This window comes from Engraulis encrasicolus, chromosome 2, assembly GCF_034702125.1.
Source record: "Engraulis encrasicolus isolate BLACKSEA-1 chromosome 2, IST_EnEncr_1.0, whole genome shotgun sequence".
NCBI lineage: Eukaryota > Metazoa > Chordata > Actinopteri > Clupeiformes > Engraulidae > Engraulis > Engraulis encrasicolus.
In genome coordinates, this window is record NC_085858.1 from 32,515,613 (window position 1) to 32,540,016 (window position 24,404).

Here is a 24,404-nt window from a genome sequence, read left to right on the forward strand (position 1 = left end):
TGTAGTGTTACAAATGCCTGGTTTCCTACATGCCAGTGATATATCTACAAAATATAAAATATCAATTTCATAAGCCATATAAAAACAACGCTATATGATATTGCATCATTCGTTATTAGTTCCTTCATATGGTGTGTTAATACTGTGACGGGGGGGGAACATCAGCATTATACACCTCCAGATGCAGAGTTCACCTTACAAAATACGGGAGCATTCTGCCTCAATTATATAAGCACCTCTATCTCCTTCATTTACATATTTCACAGTTAACTGCCAGGATTTTTAATACAATGGCAAAGTGGTAACACAAGACAATAACAATAAAAAAAGAAAAATAAGTCAACCATCTTGATGAAACCCACAGGGTCCGTAACCACAGGCCACTGGTGGCTGTCCAAAACCAAGTCAGACGCCACCACAGTTACCACAGAGACAGAAGAAAAAGGAAAAGAAAACACAAAAACACAAGCTAGAAACGAATCATCCAAGAGCAGTCTTATCGAGATGGAGGGGGAGTAAACATCTCATACAGGCCACAGTTCATTTCCTTGTCAAAGCACAGTGAGGGGAGAGTGGCTTGGGGGGAAGGGGAGGGGCTTGGAGGGCGAAGAGGGGTGGTGGGGTGCCATTACCCAGGACTACGGAATGTTTAAAAACAAACAAAAACAACACATTTTGAAAGGGTGGTCAGTCAGTCAGTCAGTCATCAGTCAACGCAGGCACTCTGGCTAGCCACCTACGGCTGGACTCTCTTCACCTTGTGCAATTATTGGTGCAGTCAGTTCCATTGTGACCAATCTGATAGGCAGTTGTAAGTCTTTCTGCTTTGAGTAGGTAAAGTAGAGATGAGATGAGATGAGAGCGAGGGGCTTGCTGCAGCATGGCTGGGTTGTAGTGTGTGGACAGTGTCTTGGCCCAAAGCAGAGAGCCTCATCCAGCCATATGTCCATCTACGTTCCTTGCAGCCCTTTTGTGGACACACGTGTGTGTGCAAATCCATGCCTCTGGTCATGTTTGTGTTTTTTTGTTGTGTTTTTTTTTTCCTTTCTTTCTTTCAGGTTAGCTCCAATTCGGAATATTGCTGGAAACTCCATTGAGGCCGCTCCGTCCCAAAACGACAATTCCTGCAAAACAGGATTCTTTATTAAGTTTTTAATTGGGGCTTTACTACACAGATGACATCATTACAGGCGCCTGTCTGAAATTAGACAAGACGCAAAGTGACCTCAAAAACCATGCTAGTAAACATGGCTGTAATTACAAGAGCAGACCACCAGAGGGCCCCATTACAGGATAAAATGCAGCTGGTTGAAAGCAAGTTTAAGGGGTTATCCAGGTTACATACACACACACACACACACACACCTGTGTGTGTGTGTGTGTGTGTGTGTGTGTGTGTGTGTGTGTGTGTGTGTGTGTGTGTGTGTGTGTGTGTGTGTGTGTGTGTGTGTGTGTGTGTGTGCGTGTCTGTGTGTGTGTGTGTGTGTGTGTGTGTAAGACATTGCTGAGAAGACGAGAGTATGCAGGGAGTGAGGCGAGGAAAGGTGAGGAAGCGGAACATGGGAGACAGATCCTCTTCCCCTCTTTCACCCCGTACGTACGCCAAGACTGGAATGCTGGCCTCACCAGGAGCTCTTTTGAAGTCATACCATCAAACCGCTTGAACTTGCAAGCAAAACAAAGGTGTGTGTGTGTGTGTGTGTGTGTGTGTGAGAGAGTCCAACATTATAGAAATGTTTTGCCAAGGGAGTAAAGATGGTAGCAGATATGACGGGGACGAACTACTGATTTATAAAAATCTAAACGTCACAACACAATATGTACGCACTGTGCCTTTTGTTCACTGCGAAAGGAACATTTTCACATGTTACAGAGTGAGTAATCCCTCACCACATCACAGCACCATCCACACATTACACAATTTGAGTGTACTCTCTGATTTGTTAGTCTCATAGCCAGCAGTGGCCATAATAAATGAATTTAAATGTTGATATTACAGTGGTGTTGGTTAAGCTATGTGTATCTTCACAGAGGACAACAGGCAAATGATACAGTTAAATGTTTTACATATTAAATGTTGTGGCCAGCATCCACATGTTCTACAAAGCCAAACACTCCACACCTGCTCCTCCTCCTCCCTCCACACACAAACAGCCGTGCTGCACACCAGTACATGCCTGCAATGTCTCCCATGAATCACCACAGATGCTCCTCCTGGCCCACTTATCAACACGACCTCCTGATATCTCATGGCCTGAGGCTGCAGCTCATCCAACACATCTGCCTGTCTTTTGTGCAGCACAGAGCCGGTCTTACCAACAGGCAGACTAGCCAATTGCCTAGGGCCCCAGCAAACCTGCGCATGGAAGGGCCCCCCTCCAACAGTCGGCCCAGCATGGTAAGTGACAGCAAAAACAACTCAAGAGGGCCCTATGTTTATATTTTGCCTAGGGCCCCCAAAGGGGTAGAACCGGCACTGGTGCAGCCTAGTAGTCCAGCAACACGCCCACTGCAGACAACATATTTCTGGGTGCCGTGTCCACTCAACATCAACAAGCCCGGAGCAATGAAGGCGTGGTGCTGTTTTTCTCAGTGAGGGAAAAAATATCTGCACCATTTCACATATGCAATAGCCAATAGGCCTAAGGAGGTTCGGACATATTGATTATTTTGTTGGCCCTTGCCCCAGAATCTTTGCAAAGGTTAATAAGACATGGAAAGGCACTGTCTGCCGTGCCAAGAGCCTGTACCATATGCACCTGTGCTATAAGGAGACATATTATTTAGTTTAAGAAGTGTTTTTCAGGGTGAAAGGCACTACTGGCACAGAATTCCGCTGTGTTCCGTCAATCAATGACAATAAATCTCTTGAATTCTGAATTCACTTTGCCACCCACCATTGGCTATAACACCACCAAGCAGGAATGGAGGAGTGGAGCATCGCTCTGTCGATTGTCGACAAGTCTTTTGGACGAAAATTTGGAGGAAAATGTACTCTGTCACGAGATACGGGTAGTGTCCATGTGACAGAAGCATGTCACAGAGAATCGCAGGGTTTCAGTTTCCCACTTGTAGGGCAAGCGAGGCCAAATGGACTTAGTTAATACTGAACTTTAAGACTCAAGTGTGAAGAGCAGGTGACTCACTGGAGGCTTTGCTTCTCACTCAGTTGATGAGGATTCCAGGAGGCCGTCCGTCCTCCTCCGTGATGTTTCTCCGGTTGTTCTCCGCCTCGTCTACCGTCCTGTGGTACAGTAGACATAAACAGACAGTCACATGAGTGAAAGCCCTTTGATGATAAGAGACCAAAGAATTGAACATGGAGCTGACAGGATTGTACGATTACTGGAGTGCACAACTGCCTCAACAAGGTTAAGTCGAGAACTGTACAGGCATGGTCAAGCATGTTACAATCCATGCAAGAAATTTTGAAAGAGAGCAAGACCCTTGATTAATGCCCCTCCCTTTTGAATGTATTTTTCTACATGTTTCATTCAATGTATTTATTTTTATTGATGTGGCGATTTTTTAGGAAATGCATTTATTTTATTTTATGTAGGTATACTGTGTGACCATTGACATACTGTTAATTATGGTACAGAAATCAATTTTCTGTTGTTTTCTGCTAAAATTACAAAGGGACACTGTGTGAGATTTTTAGTTGTTTATTTCCAGAATTCATGCTGCCTATTCACTAATGTTACCTTTTTCATGAATACTTACCACCAGCATCAAATTGTAAGTATTCATTATGACTGGAAAAATTGCACTTTTCATACATGAAAAGGGGGATCTTCTCCATGGTCCGCCATTTTGAATTTCCAAAAAAAGCCATTTTTAGCTGCAAAAATAACTGTACTTGGACCATACTAGAAAGTATTTGTTTATTACTTAGTAAACCTTCATGTAAAGATCAAATTTGGCAATAGGCAGCCCAGTTTCAATGAGCAGCATAGTTGCAGTACCTTTTTAGACCATTTCCTGCACAGTGTCCCTTTAAGTCTCAATAAAATGTAAAGTGTTGAGCTGAATGGAAGACTCACACTAAGAAGTCCTTGACGTCCTCCACCGTGAGCTCCCCCGTGGTGTCCAGGGTGAGGTCAGCACTGCTGTTGGGGGAGTCCAGCGCTGTGGAGTGGAGAGCATGTTGCAGTTCATCAACTATTCCCGGAGAGAGAGAGAGGGAGCGAGCGCAAGAGAGGGAGCGAGTGCAAGAGAGAATGAGTGAGAGAGAGGGGCAGAAAACGAGAAACAGACACAAAATAGACAATACAATGAGCAAGAATATGGGGGTCACATGGCCTGATGGCAAACAGACAAGTTGACAGACTAAAGAAAGTGATCTGCTCTTTCGCAATTACTGAATACCTCTCCACACACAAGCCTTAACTGTTCTAATGAAGCATTAAGCTAATGTAGGACTTTTTAGGAGCATAGCGACAGCTATACAATACAGAGCAGTGGAGCCAGCGGCAGCGTGCTTGAAACAGCCCATGTTATTTAGTCTATTTTCCCATCATTAACCCAGAAAATAAATTATGTCCAATCGTTGGTTTCTCCCCCCTAATCCAAACGGGCTGTTTTATTGTAGTCCAAGAGCCATTTCCCTTGCCGTCACTATGGTAACCACCAGGGAACCCTTCTTTTATTTATGCACAAGACCACTGGGGGAACAGAATGGAAAAGAGAGAGAGAGAAGAAGGAGAAGAAAGGAATGCAGAAAACAAACTCACACACAAGACAAAAAAGAGAGAAGAGGAAGTTGAATGTGACTTTAATAAATGTATGACATGCGAGTTACCTTCTGCCTCTGCTAAAGACTTGAGTTCTCCAGTGGTCTTCTTGTGAGTGCCGTTGGCGTGAGGTGGAGCTGTTGTAGGGTCACTGTGGACACACAAAATCAGACCATTCTTACACGTTTGCTTATCTGATTGGTAGCTATACTGCGGTACAGCATGCAGTGGCGGTGTGATGCTGTCTATCTTTTGAGAAAACTATTAATTTTGTTATTAATGGAAAGAGGTCCCAGTGCAACCGTCATGTCAAGTGCATGGCCTGTTCTGAACTGCAGTGTTGCGGACTTTACTTAATCTGTTCTGAACTGATTACATCATGCCATTAAACACTTGCCTGGTCATAAACCAGGCAGATGACATGATTATGAATTCTACTTTATACTCAACCTTATGCAGAGTTGTCATTCCCCTGCAGTCGTTGGGTATGACCTGTACCACTTTTACCACTTGGTGTAATGCTGGGGTTGGAGTTTGAGATGACGTTTACCTCACTTACTTCCTTCTCTACTCCTGGGGGCATGGGTGGTGGTCATGGCCCATTTGGTGTGTGTTTGTGTGGCTGTGTGTGTGTGTGCGTGCGCACACATCTATGTGTGTGTCTGTCTTTTTTTTTTTTTACCTGAGGGTGGCGGAATCATGAGGTCGATCCACTTCCACCTGGCACAGTGGTTCCGTTATGACACGGGCAGACAACGAGAAACGCTCATACTCCGAGGGAGAGATCAAGTAGAATCCTAAACGCACACCCAAAAACAAAAGGCCAAACCTTGTTACAGTATACCATAGTTATAATACCATTTTATTTATATAGCAGTTTGTGATAGTATAATGCTGTCATTTCTGATATTCCAATTCTAATAATAATAAACCAATCTTAGCCACTTGTAAAATTGATAGTGAATAATAGAGTAAGTGATTCATATACACACTGTATATCATTTTGTTTTTATTTGAAATATACAAAGGGTCCTAACTTTTGCTGATTTGGGGTTGTATAATGTGGTGATTGTAAAAGGGACGTGATACAGTTGATGCAGACTTGATTCATCCTAGCTGGTATAACATAACTCACCCTGGCTGGTCTCAAAGTGATACTGTCCCATTTTTGGAAATAAGCTCTTAGTAGACCTCCCCTTGAGTTAAATTATTGAGTTTTACCTTTCTCCTGTACTTCCTGCCGTTCTCTGAGTACGGCAGTGCAAATTTTACCTCCAAGCTAGCAGTTAACATTGAATTCTATGAGACCAGCTAGCCGCCAGCTAGGTTGGACGTACAAAAGAAAGGTAAAACTCAATAATTTAACTCAAGGGGAGGTGTAATATGAGCTTATTTCCAAAAATGGGACAGTGTCACTTTAAACCAGTATGACCACACTCCCACTAGTTTAAACCACAGGGTAACATCACTCACCCTGTCCGGTCTTGGTGAAGACGCAGGATGCGATGCCGCTGATGTCCTCTTTGCGTATACAGTCGTATCGCACCTGCGGCCGCAGCGCTGGCACGCTGAACACGTGGATGTCACCCAGGTTGGTCAGGCACACCAGGCCGTTCTCCGCGTAGTCGTCTGACGCTGTGCTGCCGAAGTTGGCCAACGCCACCTTCCGCACCCGGCAGCCCTCATGTGCAGTCAGCTTGAACTTGGTCTTGGCACTCACCTTGGGAAGCATGAACACCTGCACACACATACACAACGCCAACATGAGTGGCACTGAAATATAAAATGTGCTTCCCCATTGAGTACCACCATTACCCTCAGTAAACATAACATAATATTTAATCCATATCCATAATAGGCTATTTAATCAACACTACTAAGGTATCATTGCACACTTTTCTCTTGACATCAATGCAGGTTCAAAGCTCAAATTTGTTTCTGTTCACAACAAACAAAAACTGCCGTGATCAGTGACTGGGGGTTTCTGTGACAAAATGTATTATCGAATTAGTTTATCATTATGAATATAATTTGTTTCACTGCTGCTACAATTAGCAGTAGCAGTGTCGTTATTAGGCTTTGCGGATGAGCTGACCTTGAACTGCTCCTCGGAGGCGATGAGCACCGAGTGGCTGCCCTGCATGTCGGGGGCCTTAGCCAGGTCGCGGGACACCTCGTAGGGCTCGGGCAGTGGGTTGCCCCGGCCGTCCAGCACGGCGATGGAGACCACGGGGGCGCGGTGCATCAGCTGGATCTCCTTGCCCAGCAGGGCCTCCACGCTCTGCTCCGAGAAGCGCTCCTGCGGCGGCACCTCCAGCGCGTACGCGTACACCGAGCCCGAGTTGGTGCCCGCCCACATGGTGGGGCCGTGGTGGGTGCCTGCAAGGGCGGGAATCGAAAACCAAATGGCAATCGTTAACGAAATGCTAAAAAATAAAAAAAGAGACCAACAACGTGTCAAATATCGAGGATTAGACATAGAGATTAGGTTCCAAGACACATGTACAAAACTTGAATTTCATAAACATACATATTATACATTACATTCCCTAGGCTGGAATTAAGAGGAGGACCTATGGAAACTCAATTTTACTCACTTGACCTAAACTGGGGCAGCTATGGCCTCATGGTTAGGGAGCTGGTCTTTCTATTTGGGGGTTGTAGCACAGTGGGTTTACATACAGTGTTGAATCTCGCCCTCCAACCCGTGCCTGTAGTTCACCTAGGGAGCGCTGTCGAGACAGCAGAGCTCATAAGGCTGGCGCTAATAACTTGACATTGTGCTCGCTGTCAGCTGAAACTTGACAATATTACTGTAAGTTCTGAAAAACCAATGTGGATTTCAATGAAATGTACAATAACCTGGGAGGTATGTCCTTCTGATTTCCTACAGCTTTGGCATTTATGAGTCAGGCTCCGCTAGCATCTTGCTAACAAAATTGCTTTACGGCCGTCGTGATCACAGCAATGCAGCCGGCCGACCAATCCAAACGCAGTGTGTGAAGCCACTCGTGACGTCATATTGACAATAAAGTCGTATTTTACAAAGATCCAGCGAGTTTAGACATTCAAACTAAGTGCGGTTTGAAAGGATAATCCATCCTGCCTTTTGGAAAAATAAATTGAAACGATGATATCAATTCTCTCCCAAAGCAATGGCAGCATCGTGGTTGAGCTCCATGGGACCCCATTCATTTCAACAGCCTCTGCGCTCCTTGGCGCTCCTCTGCGCTGTCTAGATGGCGCCACTTCGTGGAGAGTACCACCCGGAAAAAGTCGCGAGATTCCTCTCTCGTACTACCCATAAACACTCTCTGGTTGTAGGTTCAAATCCCACCTGACCTCGACCTACACTTACATCCATGGCTGAAGTGCCTTTGAGCAAGGCACCTAACCCCACATTGTCCCACGGACTGTGACCAATACCCTGAAAAATAATAACTGTACGACGCTTTGGATAAAAGCATCAGCGAAGTGTAATGCAATGTCAGGAATGTTAGAACTGAAACTCATGTTGAATCCAGAGAACACATTTAATCCAGTTCTCCCTTTCCAGCATCCCTCACTTGACCCCTCTCTCCCTCTACTTCTCTTTCTTTCCTGGAAAACATAGTGAACATCCTTGTTTTGGCTCTAATTGAATGGCTGGATGGATGGTGGATTCTTTTTGCTGCTTAACCAGAAACCGAGATACATACCACGACCATAAATCACTAGTGGTGTCAACAATGATCGATTCTGCGATGCAATCCAATGCGGAGCATGGACGATCCAGAATCGATCCGGCAATTTCCAGAATCGATCCAGCAATTTTTTTTAAGTTTCAATTACTTCCATGTATATTTCGGGAGCAAATGAATGTTAAATTAAATAAAAGCACTTCAAAACATTGCAAGACTGATACAGACTGATACAGAAAACAGCCAATCAATTGTTGCTCAGTATATGACTACTTGTATTGCCTCATCATGACTGATTAAACATTTGGTTTGCTTTCAGTAGAAATGTAATGTATTGTAGAATTGAATTGAATTGGATCGGATCGCATAGAATCTAATCGAATCGCTACCTCCCGAATCGTGATCGAATCGGATCGTGAAGGTAGTGCCGATCCACACCACTATAAATCACCACTGCAAACTGTAACATCCTAAAACAAGCAGCTCTCTTCACGCACCCAGGAAACACGACTTCACAGAGGAATGGATTGGGAACATCCAGACGGGACTACTCTGACCTTTAAGGCTGTAAATGATCCACTCAACTCATGATTCGGTTCGTATCACAATGTTTGACCTATGGTTCGATACATCACATCGTATCTTATCACAAAAAAACTATTATTTACAGGTAGAGCAGGTTACAAGACTAGGCTATAAGAAGTATTTAAAAAACTGTTTAAAATTATAATGAGGAGGATTTGAAATTTGAAAGCACCATCATATCATGTGGTTGTTTTCTGCTTCTTGCAATACAGTATCGTGACTCTGCATCACGATTTCACGGTTCAATAAAATATTGTTACATCCCTACTGAGCATCTGGACAGTGAACGATGGGTGACTGTTGGACCTGTAGGAGACTGAAGCAGCCAAACAGCTTGCAAAGCTAGAAGGTTCTCCAGCCCGCGGTCACAGCTCCGCATCACCATGGGTTCGTAAATTTCTTTACACTGGCCAGCCAGCCAAACCCTGAATGAACACTGGGGAGGGCTGAGGCCGAGGAGAGGCTCACAAACACAACACAAGCTAAGCCTTCTTCACACCCACATATCCTCCTCCGATCTACCCGCCCAGCCTCCCAGAGCGCCGCTCTCGCTGGTGCGCCTCCAGATTTACGGTCCTCCGGAAACAAAGCGGCATTGTGCGGTGTGATGTGCCAGAGTCCCAGAGGACCAGAGCTGAAAAAAACTCCACTGGATTGAAATGCAATGTCTCGTGGGGGACTCTTTCAGACCCAAACAATGTTTACAAAAAAGCACAGTTGAACTGCAGATATAACTTCTGGGTAGAGCAAGAAAAGACAAGGAATTATGTTGTGTGTGTGCACGCAACTTATTTGGTTCACTTAAAAGGTACACTGTGAAGGAAATGGTCAAAAAAAGGTACTGCAACTATGCTGCTCATTGAAACTGGGTTGCCTATTGCCAAATTTGATCTTTTCATGAAAGTTTACTAAGTAATAAACTAATAAATTCTAGTGTGGCCAAGGTAGTCATTTTTGCCGCTAAAAATGGCTATTTCTGGAAATTCAAAATGGCGGAACATGAAGAAGATCCCTCTTTTCATTTATGAAAAGTGCCATTTTTCCAGTCATAATGAGTACTTCAAATTTGATGGTGGTGATAAGTATTCATGAAAAAGGTAACATTAGTGAATGGGTAGCATGAATTCTGGAAATAAACAACTAAAAATACAGTGTACCTTTAAGTACTCACAGTCTGCTCCTTTCCTAAGCGTTGGATATCCACCAATGATTTGGAGCCAAAGACAGGCTTGTTTTGCGTGTGGCTTTTTTTTGTAGGCTTACTTTTGAAAATGACATCCCTTTTAGACATGTTGTAGAATGTCAGAGTGTTCAAGTCTGTCTGCCTGGAACAGTATGCTTCTACTAAGGAACATAACAGACATTCTTAGGTGGGTGGGAATGAGGGTGGGGGTGGGTTGCTCTGATAGCGGGTTTTTTAATAATGTCTGAGCTATTTATACACAAGGATGTGCTGGTGAACTTGAGTTACTTTTACACCAACACAGTCAGTTCTAACAGTGGTTCTTTTATCAGTCATAAATCAAAACCGGGGACAACTTTATGCTTGTGTTTTTAGAAGCTAGTGACATTCATTAAGTGAAGAAATACAGCACAAATAAAAAATACTTTGGTCAGTCAAGTTTTGATAGACAACAGGCCCTCCCTACATAAATGTCATAAAAGCCAACATGACAAACATCCACTTATGATTATGAATGTCCCCCATTTGAGCCTAGGAGGAAATGTTTGTTACTTCAAGGACTGACTGATTACTGAATGTTCCAAAAACAAAAAGGGCCCTTTTAATCAGATGGTGAATACACTCAATCACCTAACAGCAATGTAAGCCTATACATGGATCCCAATTGCTAACAAACAGCGTAATGCATGCGCAGATTGCGCACACAGGGATCCCAAAATGCTACGCAGCTAGGTGTTCATCATTGGAAGTCCCATTGGAGTCCTGCACAGTGTATGACAAGAACCTGTTGTCTTGTCGGCTGGCGGTTTTATCTACTTGCTCGCACGCGGTGACACAATTTAGAAGAGCATACCAAACATGTCACTCGGAATTCTTTGGCATGTTGGTGGGCCTCATCACTAAGGGCGATGAGACCCACTACAGAGAAGAAGTAGACCTGCTGGCCAGATGGTGCAAAGACAACAACCTCCTGCTGAATGTCAACAAGACCAAGGAGATTGTTGTCAACTTTCAGAGGGTCCAAAAACAACTGCCACCACTGACCATCGACGGTGATGCTGTGGAGAGAGTGAGCAGCACCAAGTTCCTTGGAGTGCACATCAGCGACGACCTCTCTTGGACCACCAACACTACATCACTGGCGAAGAAGGCCCATCAGCGTCTCTACTTCTTGCGCAAACTAAAGAAGGCAAGTGCTACACCCTCCATCATGACAACATTCTACAGAGGAACCATAGAGAGCGTCGTGTCCAGCTGCATCACAGTGTGGGGAGGAAGCTGCACGGAGAAAAACAGGAAGACACTCCAGCGTGTTGTGAACACAGCGAAGAAGATCATTGGAGTACCACTCCCCTCCCTGCAGGACATTTACACCGCACGCCTCACCCGAAAAGCACTGATGATCATCAAAGACACAAGCCACCCTGCACACAAACTGTTCAGCCTCCTGCCCTCTGGAAAGAGGTACAGGCGCCTCCGTTCCCGTACCACCAGGCTTGCAAGCAGCACGATGCATCAAGCAATCAAGATACTGAACACTCAACCCACTCTCCCTTCACTGTCAGCCTCTAGCCAGCCAGGCCACTGACAACGCCCCCCCCCCCTCATCCCCACCACCATATCTGCGACTGAACATTCCACCTGCACTACTACATCTGCGACTGAACATTCCACCTGCACTACTACATCTGCGACTGAACTTTCAACCTGCACTAACTCAAAACATGCACACACACACACACACACACACACACACACACACACACACACACACACACACACACACACACACACACACACACACACACACACACACACACACACACACACACACACACACACACACACACACACACACACACACACACACACACACTGCACTTTCTGCACAAAACCCAAACATACACACACTGACACACAACTCATACTCACACACATACACACATACACAGGTACACACACACAGACGCACACCGCACTTTCTACCTGCACTAAACACACACACACACACACACACACACACACACACACACACACACACACACACACACACACACACACACACACACACACACACACACACACACGCACGCGCACGCGCACGCGCACACGCACACACGCACACACGCACACAAAACACATACAAACACACACACACACACACATACTGCTGCTGGTGTATTTAATAAAACCTTTTTTAATTATTTATTTTCTTCAAATGCTACTATTACTATGTCAGAACGCTATAAAGGACTTTTAGAAAAAGCACAACAAAATACCTCCTCTTAATGTATGTTCTCTACAAGTCTTCTGTTGTCCAGTCTTGCACTTTAAATGTCTGTATGAGCAATGTCTACGTCCATACTGTCTATGTCCATGTATGAGTACTGTCTATGTCTATACTGTCTATGTCCTTACCTAGATTAGTCTATGTCTGCATGGGAGAGCAAGAAACGCAATTTCAAATTCTTTGTATGACCAGTGCATGTAAAGAAATTGACAATAAACTTGACTTGACTTGACTTGACTTGACTAAGTAACGCTATATCAGAGAGCGTAGATAAGAACCCCTCTCTTATGTTGGCATATCTCTATATACTTAAATAATCTCTGTGCTCCAAAGTATTAGCCACTGCTGACACGGCAGGGTTTCGTGATCAGAGGCAGTCTCTGATTGTTTGGAAGTTGCCGTCACTCAAAAGTAGAAAGAGAACAGGTTCTAACCACAGACCTGTATTAATACAGGTCTGTGGTTCTAACCACGCACTACACTGGTCCAATGAAACTTCCAATGTTTAACACCTAGGCTAGCCACATAGCTTTTTGGGCTTCCTGTCTGTGCGCGCAGCCGGGTATTTGAAAACAAAAAAAAACCCATGTTTATTGCCAGGCGAAAGCAGAGAATTATAGTGTTCACATCTGTTTAATATCAGTAACTTGACCCGACTCAGGCTGAAGAGAATGTGATCTTATTAGAAAAGTACAGTCCCTCCTCTGATCACAGGAAATATTCAAGCCTTTTTTTGTTTAGGTCAGAGGAGGGATTTGTCTAGGTCTACACTAGGTTCCACATCACGACAACTCATTAACACCATAATACTGCATGTCTGAAGATTTCCTTTTATGTCAAGTTGTAAGGACCTGGATTTCATTTTGGAGCTCAAACTTAAAACTTTCACAGTTCTTTGGATCACAACAAGGTCCAAATTCAAATCGCATTCGCAGACCTAAAAACAAAGCAAGAAAAAAAAAAACCTCAGACTGTAAAACACCTGTCGACACTTCAGAGTGCAGCCAAGTCAGGCCATCTTCCCTTGAGTTCCATTAGCCACAGCTGTGTGTGAGGCTAGCCAGAGTGGAGTGGAGTGGAGTGGAAACAGAGCACTGCAGGACCACAGGAGACAGGCCGCTAATGCCAAGCTGGTTTACACAGGATTCTCTCTGAATACAAAAACCCCTCATCTTTATTTTTAGGGATCTTCATACGCCCACACACTGAGAATTCTCTTCCTAAATGCCTTGATTCCAACAACTGTGTATTGATCTCTATATGAGCCAGGAGGAGTTTCTAAGGTCTGGAGCTGCATTGCACACGGCCTATAGCAGGGCTATTCAATTGGCGGCCCGCGGGCCAGATGCGGCCCGGACGCGGGCCAGATGCGGCCCAGATCCGGCGGCAGCCGCAACAGTAAAAACGCCATTGGGGAGTCTCCAGAACAAATTAACATTTTAAACCCTCGCGGAAAGCAGTTAGTTTGTCTCCCTCTCTAACAGTTAGTCTAGTAGTGTGTAGAGAGTGGTGAGCGCAGAGTTGTCCAGATTGGAGTAGTGCAGGACCTCAGGAGAGACTGTCACATACAGCCGCACAGCTGCAGAACTCAACACTTCCCAGTCATGTCCATATGACTCATAGAGGAGGTGTAGGAGGAGTGTGTGTGTGTGTGTGTGTGTGTGTGTGTGTGTGTGTGTGTGCACGCGCATGGATTGGAAAATGGCTTGAGAGAAAATGAGAGAGAAGAGGAGGAGAAAAGGAAACATGTGTAAGGTCAGACACTTGTGAGAACATACCCAAGAAATAGAAATGGGAGAGTAAATTAAGTTAACTTTTCATAAAAAGGTAAATACCCCTTTGAGAACCATACAACTTTTATAGGTTTAACATACCAAAGATAAACACAGCAACACACATTCCATATGAGGGAATATATCCAGCCCAGCATACCACCATACACTACACTACACTTCACTACACTACACTACACTACACTACACTACACTACACTACACTAGCAGCAGAGGCATTGGTTAATGCATACAAACTTGCTAGTCAGCACAGTGAGAATGTGCTTACGCTCTGGCTTTGTCCAGGCCCATGCGGGGAGCCGGTGGCGAGGATGTTTGTAGTGTTGTAATGCGCTCGAAGAGGAGCTCCCCTGCCAGGATGTTAGCAGTGCGCACTGTCTATGGATGACTAGAGATCTAAAAACAAAATTTACTCCACCCGGACCCCGACCCCAGCCCCAACCCTCCCTGCCCTCTCTCCCCTCACTCACTCAATTTCCTGAAACAAATCAGCCTCATGGCAAGGGAGGGGAGGAGTGGTCCGCATTCTTCTCCACCAGACATCTACTCCCGTGACACACGCCCTCAGCTTCACATGTTTCTGCATGGGACTGTTCTTTCCCTTTTGTATTACTCTCTCTCCGGCTGTTGCTCTTCTATTTCACAAATATGTTAAGTTTTAGGCCCATTGTTTTAACATCATATGAAATACAATGAATATAGTCAGGGAGTGAAATCGTTTTGCTGTAGTGCTGTGGCAGTGGCAGACTCCCAGTCTCTCTGAGGTATGGGAGAGAGTAGTGAATTTTTAGTATGTCGTGTGTGTGTGTGTGTGTGTGTGTGTGTGTGTGTGTGTGTGTGTGTGTGTGTGTGTGTGTGTGTGTGTGTGTGTGTGTGTGTGTGTGTGTGTGTGTGTGTGTGTGTGCGCGTACCTCAACGGGCCTCATCTTTGCAGCCCACCCAGTAGCAAAGCCTTCCCTCGTGCCAGTTATTTGAGATGCACAGTGCAGCAGCATTAGAACCCTTACTGTCTGGGGAATGTACTGCTGCCACAAACTCATCAGTGTTTCTATGAAATATGGGATGAGAGGTGTGCAGGAGTGGTGTCTGGGAGTAATGTGGTGTGGGACTAGTGAACTGTTATGTGCCATATATAGTGTATGTGTATAGTGTGATGAAGTGAAGTGAAAAGTGGAAGCCCAACTGGAAAACTCCCGTTGTCATTGTGACACAGCACTCGACAGCACACAAGGGTACACTGCACACAACAAAATTGCATGTACGCCTCCCCCGTGCAAGGGGGCAGCCCTCAATACCGCCCCAAGGGAGCAGTGTGGCAGGACGGTACCATGCTCAGAGTACTGTACCTCAGTCATGGGGGAGGAGGATTGGGGACAACAATGGTTAATTACTCCCCCCCCCCCCCCCCCCCCCCCCCCCCATCAACCTGGCGGGTTGGGAGTCGAACTGGCAATCGTTGGGTTACAAGTCTGATGCCCAAACCGTTTACCCATGTGTAGTGTATGTTCATAGTGTAGTTTCATGCTATATCTGCAGTAACGTATGCTGTGGTGGCCAGACTGCCTCTGATGTATGCTGCCACCATATGCAGCAAGTCTGACGGTCTTTGTGAGGTATATAAAGGCACACAGTAATGGTGTATGTACAGTAATGAATGTCTGTATAACATGACCTGGAAGAGGGCTTATCTACAAGGAATTAAGGAAGTACCCAGACTAGACTTCTTGTTTTTAGTCAGATGGTTTGAGAGAGGGGTATGAATGAAGCAATGAATGCCCATTTGGAACAACCGCCACTGAATAGGTGTGTGTGTGTGTGTGTGTGTGTGTGTGTGTGTGTGTGTGTGTGTGTGTGTGTGTGTGTGTGTGTGTGTGTGTGTGTGTGTGTGTGTGTGTGTGTGTGTGTGTGTGTGGGGGGGACTTCATCAGTTGTCACTCCCTAACAATACTCTTTGGGTTCAGGGTAGGGGTGCAGTGACTGAGTATGGCAGTAGTCAGGTGGCAGTAGGTCTTACCGTCTCTGAGGTAGGTGTCGGCGAAGCAGAGGCATCGCACCACCCCTGACAGGGAGTCGTCTGCGGAGCGCGGCTCGATCCTCCGCTGCACTGGGGCTATGTCGTCCTGCTCCGCTAGGTGGGCGTTGGCCTCTTGCACCTGGAGGACAGAGAGGAGGAAGAGAAGGTCATCATGGAGGAGTTACTGAGGAGGCAGAGAGGGTTACAGAGAGTCGTCAGGGGAGCTTCAAAGAATAAAATGTTGCTTTTGGAGAGAGGTTGACGGGGGACGGGAGTAGAGAGGAATCAGGGTGGGACACGTGGAGCCCCAAAGAAAAAAAAACATGTACGCACGCACGCAGCAGAAATTTAACACACTCAAGCAGATCAAGTATGATTTACATAACCTTGGAATTGGTGTGATTAAGAAGCGAGTGGAGAGAAAAAACAATGAGACAAGCGGACCAAAAGTATGACATACTGGCCCTGCCGTGGCCTAACGGTAAGGAACTGGATTCCACGCCAGCGACCCGGGTTCGATTCCGGCCCGGGTCATTTGCCGATCCCACCCAGTCTCTCTCTCCCCACTCATTTCCTGTCTGTCCTTCACTGTACTGTCTAGAATAAAGGCAAAACGGCCAAAAAAAAAGTATGGCATACTGTTTAAATTCAATCCCCCCCAACCATAACTGTACACTTCACTTGACTGGGGGACATTTTGCCTGACAAGTGAACAAAAAACCCAATTGGTAAGATAATTTTCAGGATTTTTTTTCACACACTCAAGAGTTATTCATCATGTTGAAGCTTTCAGATTTTCTGGAGCTTCTTGAAAATATCTGGTCGGGCCTCCCTAGATTAACTGAAGGTCTCTTCCGAGAAAACAAAGCCTTGCTGATACAGGAGGAAACCAGACACAAACACAATGGTTACACCAACCGCAAAGTGTTCAGTCTGTGTGGTCTTAAATAAATACTAGCTTATGTGCACGACCTTGGATCAAACACTTTTCAGATTTATTGTCATAGTGATAAAAAAACAAAACAACGAATGAAAAAAACCTCACTTTACTGGCGGGACTGTTGACAACCATGCGTTTCTTCCCGGAGACCCTACTCTTCCGGATCCTCCTGAAGGACTGCCGCAGAGACTTCTTGAGAGACTTCACCCGAGACAGGGGTCCCTCCATAGCCAGCGAGTCGTTGGGGTGCAGTGTGCATCTACGGGCAAAATATAGTACACATAGGATTCAGTCTTACCGGCAAATACACTCACTGTGCCATTGTACATACAATGAATTTTGACTACATTTTAGCTCTCCACACACCCAAAAGATGCATGCATGTAAGTAAGGGATAACGGCCGACAGGGTGAGTGACTCCACAACGTTAATGGTGAGGTGGAGGCTTAAACTCCGGCGACGTGTGCAGCACAGTAACTTTGTGGAACTGGTCGATCTCATAGGCTATTATCCTGCTTATCTGCAGTCAGGGCAGGTTTTTAAATCCATTTCTGTCTGTTAAGTCGTAGGAACCATACCGTACCAACTGCACCACAATCCAAATAAGAAAGATGGACGCTTTACTATTGGACATGTATCCCCACACTACTCTAGGGACTGTAACCAGTACCCTGTATTTGAAGTAACTAAGGCGCTTTCAGGGATTAAAGCAAAAAAAAGTAATCTGACTGAACTTTTTTACCGGTTAGGCACCCGATCGAGTATCACTCCGTAACCCTACGAAAACCAATGTAGCCAGGCTCTGCCCTCATGTCGAAACATACATGCAAGGAATGGTGCCAGAGCCAGCGGCATAGGCAGACGGGGCAGTCGCCTAGAGCAGAATAGGCCTATGTCTTGAGGGCGCCAGTAATACCAAAAAGTGCCACAAAATCAGAACTTCAACCAACATAAATCTTTACACTTCACATGAACAATGAATATTCATTATACACTCAGTAGACCTATATAGACTCAGTATGAGTGTACCTGTAGGTACTAGATCACATGTGCTCAATCAGATGCAAGCCTACAATGCTATGTTTACAGATGCCAATTTCTAAATACAAAAAAAGGAAAGAGGGCGGGCAGGCCTAGGCCGCTCACCAGATTGACTAGAACTGGCCGAGAATGGAGGGATAATGAATACTACTGTATCAGACTGCACAGATTGAACTGAAAATTTGGGGGCAGGTTTTGTTATTTCCTCTTATTTCTACCCATTGTTTATGAATTGTTCACAACATCATGCAGAATGGATTCAACAATGAATGCTGCTTCAAAATGGTAGCTGATCTCACAGAATTATTGACTTGGAATTGCAATGTGTTGATACAGTGAGTGATCCCATTATGGGTTTTTTGTTGTAGTAGTAGGCTATATTTTGTCTTTCACATTAGAATGGGCAAACACTGTTCTGGTGAAAGCAATGGTGCGCATTGCTTGCAGTTGTATTTCTGACATTTAAAAAGCCCTGATCATAGCAATCAGAGGGAGAAAACTAGCTTTAATTATTTGTATGTTTTTCACCCTTCGGCCTTTTCAGTATTCATCCTGTTACAAATAACTTGTTGACGTTTACAAAACAGGGTGCGGTATGTCTACCTCTGTGTTCTACCGTTTTGAAAACTACTGGCTACTTTTTTGCTTCTCGATGTGCGGTGCCAAGCACACGCTTACCATTGATTCAAAAAACGTCCCCGATTCTTCCTATGCGTACGTGTTCTACAAGCTGACAGGACGCAGCAGACACGACAGTCACAGACCTAATCGTTTACAAAGGTAACACACTTTCCCAAGCTTGTCGCGCAGCTTTCCACTCGAATCAAGGCAAATCACCCACCCATCAGTCCTGAGTGCGCAGTGCGCAAATAGGCTAACTGAACTCAAACGAAACGCATAGTCCGAGAAGATGGGCAGTGCACAGACGTTGAGCCACTCAAAAACAAGCGCACACAACTGTTGCTGCTGCACACTATTCCAGTTAGCAGAAATAGCGTCACACAGTATCCCAGCCTTGAAAGTGAAACAAACGTCGAAACGGCATCTATCGACCATGAGTCCACCCATCAGAACACTGCTTCCCAGAACAAGACGTGGCATAAATTGGCTCTGCCAGGGATAGCCTATCCGTGACCCCAAATGCAACCCATTTTTAACTTATTTCTTGAATATATATATCGGCAACAACAAAGTTAATCTGCTATGAGTACAGATGAGACTGTGAATTATCCGTTGTCAAAAAGACAACTAGCTCTACACGCAGCAAGTCAAACGCGCTAAACTTAGAGGATGAAACGCATGGTAGGCTATCCTAGTTAGCTGCCATAGTCGTCCCATTGGGGCTATGACTAATGCTAGTAAGAGTCACAATGCTTAAAAGGCAAACCCTTCATGAAAAGGACATCATACGCAGTCGAAGTAAACTATTCATTTTTTTTTTCTAAATATCTGCTACGGCAGGTGCAATGATATGGAAACGTCACTGCACTTTATACATTGTATTACAATTATTTTCTTTTCTGCCATCAGCAACAATTTTGGCTATTTATTTTTTTTATCTCTCGCGTTGCGCTGCCACAGAATTGTTGACCGCTCGTGTACTTTTTTTTGGAACACGGAAGAACAGGGGATGACCCAAAACTAGGCTACTGATGAGTGAATGTTGTATCACACCGCCAATGGTGGAGTGTATAGCCTAACTACATCCGTAGGCCTACACCAAACACACCTCTCGTCCCCTTCTCATGACCAGGAGTGCTCTCGATTTGAGTTCAGTTGGAAAGTAAAAAATGTAAATTAATTGACATAAATTATACGGACGGAAATCCGTCCAAACTAAAATCCAGTTGATCCTGCGCTTTGGATAAAAGCATCAGATAAGTGTAATGTAACGTAATGTAATAATGAGTCTGACCTGGCCAGCACCGGACTGCGGCGGTGGTAATCAAAGAGGCCGAAGCCGTGGCTGGTCCCGAAGGCGATGAGGTTCCACTCGGCGTGCAGCGTGACGGCAGTGACCGCGGCGGGGGGCATGCACTGGGCCAGGACGGTGGGCTGGTAGCCCGGGGCGAAGACCACCGGGCCCGTCTTGGGGGGCAGCCGGTCGTGACCCTTCCACGTGAAACCCTCGCGGTCCTGCAGGAGGTCCACCGTCGCCACGTCAACCATGTGCTCCGACTTCTCCTCACTCAAGTTCATTACCATGACCTGGAGAAGGACAGAGGAAAGAGAAGATAATTACTACACCTTCATCTTCAAAGGGTCACCCAATAGTTTGGAAGAGGAAGTGTCTCCTTGAGCACTGCAATTCCTCCAAATTGATAATTCATTAAAACGGATTGCATTAAAATGCAGTGAAATAAGCTATGGCGTGAGACATTTTAATGAGTTCATTGAGGGGATGTAGATTTGAAACAGTAGTTTCAAACAGTAGTTTCAAATAGTCGTTTTTTTGTCATCAGTTGCTCCACTTATTTTGGTCAGGAGATTAAGTCTAGCAAAGAAAAACAAACATTGATACACTAATTGATTTCCCGATTAATGGAATATACGCGCTTCAGTGTCAAAGATGCCAGCTCAAAACATACCTGTCCAGCAGTTCCAGCTACCACCAGCTTTCCACTGTATTTACACAAGCATATCTTCTGGATACCCAACCTGGGGTCATCACTGTAGGGATCGAAGCAGCCCACCTTAGAGAGAGCGGAGAAAGAGGAGAAGGACAGAGGGTGTGCCGGAGAGAGTGGAGAGGAGAGGGAGCAAAGGAAGAGTGTAAGATGGAGACATAAAAAGGAAGAGTGCCTGATAACTAGGGATGTACCAAATCCTGATTTTAAAAAAGATATTTTTGTGGTCTTTGGACTTTATATTTGTCAGGACAGTGAAGAGTGACAGGAAACGAGTGGTGAGAGAGGGGGGGGAAGGGTCGGCAAAAGACCCGGGCCGGAATTGAACCCGGGTCAGCTGCGTAGCAGACAAGTGCCCTACTGTTAGCACCACGGTACGCCACCAAATCCTGATTTTTAAGGTTCTGCCCAATACCAAATCCACTGCTTAAGATTGGGCCAAATCCGAAACTTAACACTGAATCCTACTTCGACCTTGTTGACGGGATTCGTTTTCGGTGATCGAATCCTGCCGAATCCAAAACCAAATCTTGTATTCGGTACTTCCGTACTGATATCACAGACCACGTACCATGACCATCCCCTTGCATGCCTTCACACCGGCTTATAGACTACACAACCCCCCGCTGATTCACGCACAGATGTGCACCATACACATCAGAAGCCAGCACATTCCTCAGGCATCCCCAGGGTCCATCCTCTCAGGGTGTCCCATCTCCGCCTCCACACTGTGTTCTGGGCGTGTTTACGCAACCTCTTCCTCAACCTCAGCATGCACGCTGCTCCACCCTACATCTATACACGCGGATTAACATATCCATATGTGCTGTGCACAGACACACACAAATGCGCGCACACACACACACACACAAACACACACACACACACACACACACACACACACACACACACACAAACACACTTGCGCCATGTAGACAGGGAGGGGTTGGGAAGGTCTACATTGACACATGAAGATTCACACATCAATGTGCACAAACTACGCGCACACACACACGTACACACACAAAGATGCAGACACACAGAGACACACGCACAGTGTGTGTGTAGAGAGGGAGGGGACAGGAAGGTCTGGGTCATTAAACTCTAAACACAGTCTCCATGCCATCCTGGGCTGGAATGTGCTGTGCTGTCTACAGACCAGAGAGCAGAGCAGAGCAGAGCAGAGCAGAGCTAGCTAGTGCCTCCAGTTCCTACAGCCGCTCAGACAGGCGGCCTGCTTTTAATTAGGGGGAAAGGAACATTTCTAGTGTGAATCCCATATGTTGGAGGGCTGGAGTGGGGGAGCAGCGAGAGAATGCGTTCATGTGCAAAAGCAACAGCAGAGTGGAGAGGAGAGGGAGGTTTTAATAGGAGGAAAGGGGACAGATCTGACACTGGTGAAGCACATGTAGGATGAAAGGCATTTATGGCAGGAGTGCAGTGTTAAAAACTGTGTGGAGAGAATGTGTCTTTTTAAGCAGTGTGGCTGCATAATTCTAAAGAAGCAGTGGGTTTACAACCAAATCTCTATGTAGCAATACAATGTTGTCAATAGTGTCTGTAATAGACAAACATCACAGATAAGACAATCACAGAGAAAAGGGGACGTAAATTCCAGGTTCAAGAAGTCAATACCTCTGCCACATTTTCCTTCACGCCGATTCAAAGCGAGCTAGATCAAATTTGCAGCAGGGTGTTTGCTTTCTGAAATGGGGATCGAGATTGAGAGAATGGGATGTGGTGGCAGGAGTCAGACTGCCCTTCCTTTTAAAGGCTTTTTTTAGTGCCTTTATTGTGATGGGATAGTGAAGATGCGACAGGAAAGTAATGTGGGAGAGAGAGATGGAGTGGGGTTGGGAAACGACCCAGGCCAGATTTGAACCTGGATCCCCATGTGTATGGTACAGGCAAAGAGTCATCTAGTAAGGTACTTCAGGCTCGTACGTTTCGGGATCCATGTGATGTCAGGTGAACGTCCCTTTAGGAGACCTTCAGTTGAGAACAAATGGAGTTGCCGTAGTGCTGTAGATGGCAGTACAAATCTTGTGCAAGCCACCACCAAACACCACAAAAAGAGAACAAGAAGGAGGGGACAACACCCCCTTATGAGACCAAACTTGAGCACACTCCTTTGCATTGGGTGGGCGGGGTTTGAATTATCTTTCTCTACTACTAGACGATTCTTTGGTACGGGTGCTCTACGCTCTATGCCAGGGGTGTCAAACTCAAATATACAGTGGGCCATAATCTAAATCTGGGACGAAGTCGCAGGCCGAACTCAATATTCAAAAAGTACTAAAATTGTGTATGCGCGCACATGCTTACAATACAATAGTCTGTTGTAAATGAGTGGAAGGCATCACTGATGCACTTGCATGAGCATGTGACGCCCAAAATTGTATGTTCAAGTCATATTAAAATCCATTAATGTGTGTGTGTGTGTGTGCGTGTGTGTGTGTGTGTGTGTGTGTGTGTGTGTGTGTGTGTGTGGGGGGGGGGGGGGTGGGTGGGTCAACTGAAATACAAATTTGAAATGATCTCGCGGGACAAATAAAATGACTCCGCGGCCCAAATTTGGCCCCCGGGCCGGAGTTTGACAACCCTGCTCTATGCCACTGCGATCCATTCCCCCTTGACTGACCTTCCTGAAGGGGGGCCACTCCTCTTCTCCAGCCTGAGTCAGGCTGTCGTTGTGCTCGCAGTCCGTCTGGAAGACGTTGGCCGTGCTCAGCTTATACAGGGGCCTCAGAGACACCCCCGAGGCATCCCAGAAACGCACCGTGCCATCCTCGTGACTGGAGGGGAAACATGAGACCAACATGAGTAAAGATTAAAATGATTAGGAGTTCAGGTGTCTTGATGCAGTACTATAGTCACACACTAAGGTGAGGAGAATAAAAGTGTTTTTGCCGTCCAAGACAGGCACCGGGTCATCCTCATGACCGAAAGGTAGAGTACAAGCAGCAAAATAGAATAATTAAGAGCTCCTGTGCATCACTGTGTATTGTGACCTCTAAGAAAGACATGAATGCAAACCTTGATTCTGTACTATAGTTACATAGATGCAATGAGAATGAAAGTTCCAAAAAAAATCCATAGAATATGGAATCAAGAGTCTTTTTCAAAAAGGTAATTGTTAAAAAGGTTCAATCTTTCAGACAAAACAAATTTCAGAAAGACATGCAGGATGCATATATGGTCTGAAGGTCAAGCTTCTTTTCCTCACAGGTAAGCATGTAGTCCCGCCATCCCCCCTCATCATCACCCCCTGCCCCCCCCTTTAGTACTCACCCTGTCAGCAGCAGCTCCTTCTGTTTGGGCTCTGGCGCCAGGCTCTTGCCTCCGCATATTGGCCAGCTCTAAACACAAGACCAGAGGAGTCACTCAGTCATTACTCGGACATTCAAATCAAACGGCATTAGAGAAAAATGTCTCAAGACAAGAACTATAAATTACACCACGGCACACTAAAATCTTACAAAAAAAGAACCTAATTCTGGAGTAGCGGCAGAACTTGG

At 45.5% G+C, this 24,404-nt stretch overlaps 1 protein-coding gene across 3 annotated transcripts in view; it reads right to left on the reverse strand.

Annotated features, from left to right (window-relative positions):
• Positions 1 to 325: 325 nt before the first annotated feature.
• llgl1 (LLGL scribble cell polarity complex component 1) overlaps positions 326 to 24,404 on the reverse strand; it is a 65,671-nt gene continuing 41,592 nt past the window's right edge. For 2 of the 3 annotated variants that reach the window (XM_063186708.1, XM_063186701.1), the window contains exons 11-23: positions 24,178 to 24,245; positions 23,528 to 23,681; positions 20,848 to 20,952; positions 20,175 to 20,467; positions 17,324 to 17,477; positions 16,279 to 16,417; positions 6,829 to 7,112; positions 6,207 to 6,471; positions 5,416 to 5,530; positions 4,802 to 4,884; positions 4,044 to 4,161; positions 3,147 to 3,244; positions 326 to 1,124 (exon numbers count right to left, since the gene is read on the reverse strand). In XM_063186708.1, coding sequence (XP_063042778.1) covers positions 3,166 to 3,244; positions 4,044 to 4,161; positions 4,802 to 4,884; positions 5,416 to 5,530; positions 6,207 to 6,471; positions 6,829 to 7,112; positions 16,279 to 16,417; positions 17,324 to 17,477; positions 20,175 to 20,467; positions 20,848 to 20,952; positions 23,528 to 23,681; positions 24,178 to 24,245 — 1,857 coding nt within the window. In that variant the 3' untranslated portion in view covers positions 326 to 1,124; positions 3,147 to 3,165. The remainder of the gene's footprint in view (positions 1,125 to 3,146; positions 3,245 to 4,043; positions 4,162 to 4,801; positions 4,885 to 5,415; positions 5,531 to 6,206; positions 6,472 to 6,828; positions 7,113 to 16,278; positions 16,418 to 17,323; positions 17,478 to 20,174; positions 20,468 to 20,847; positions 20,953 to 23,527; positions 23,682 to 24,177; positions 24,246 to 24,404) is intronic. The other variant, XM_063186717.1, reaches the window with a different exon arrangement.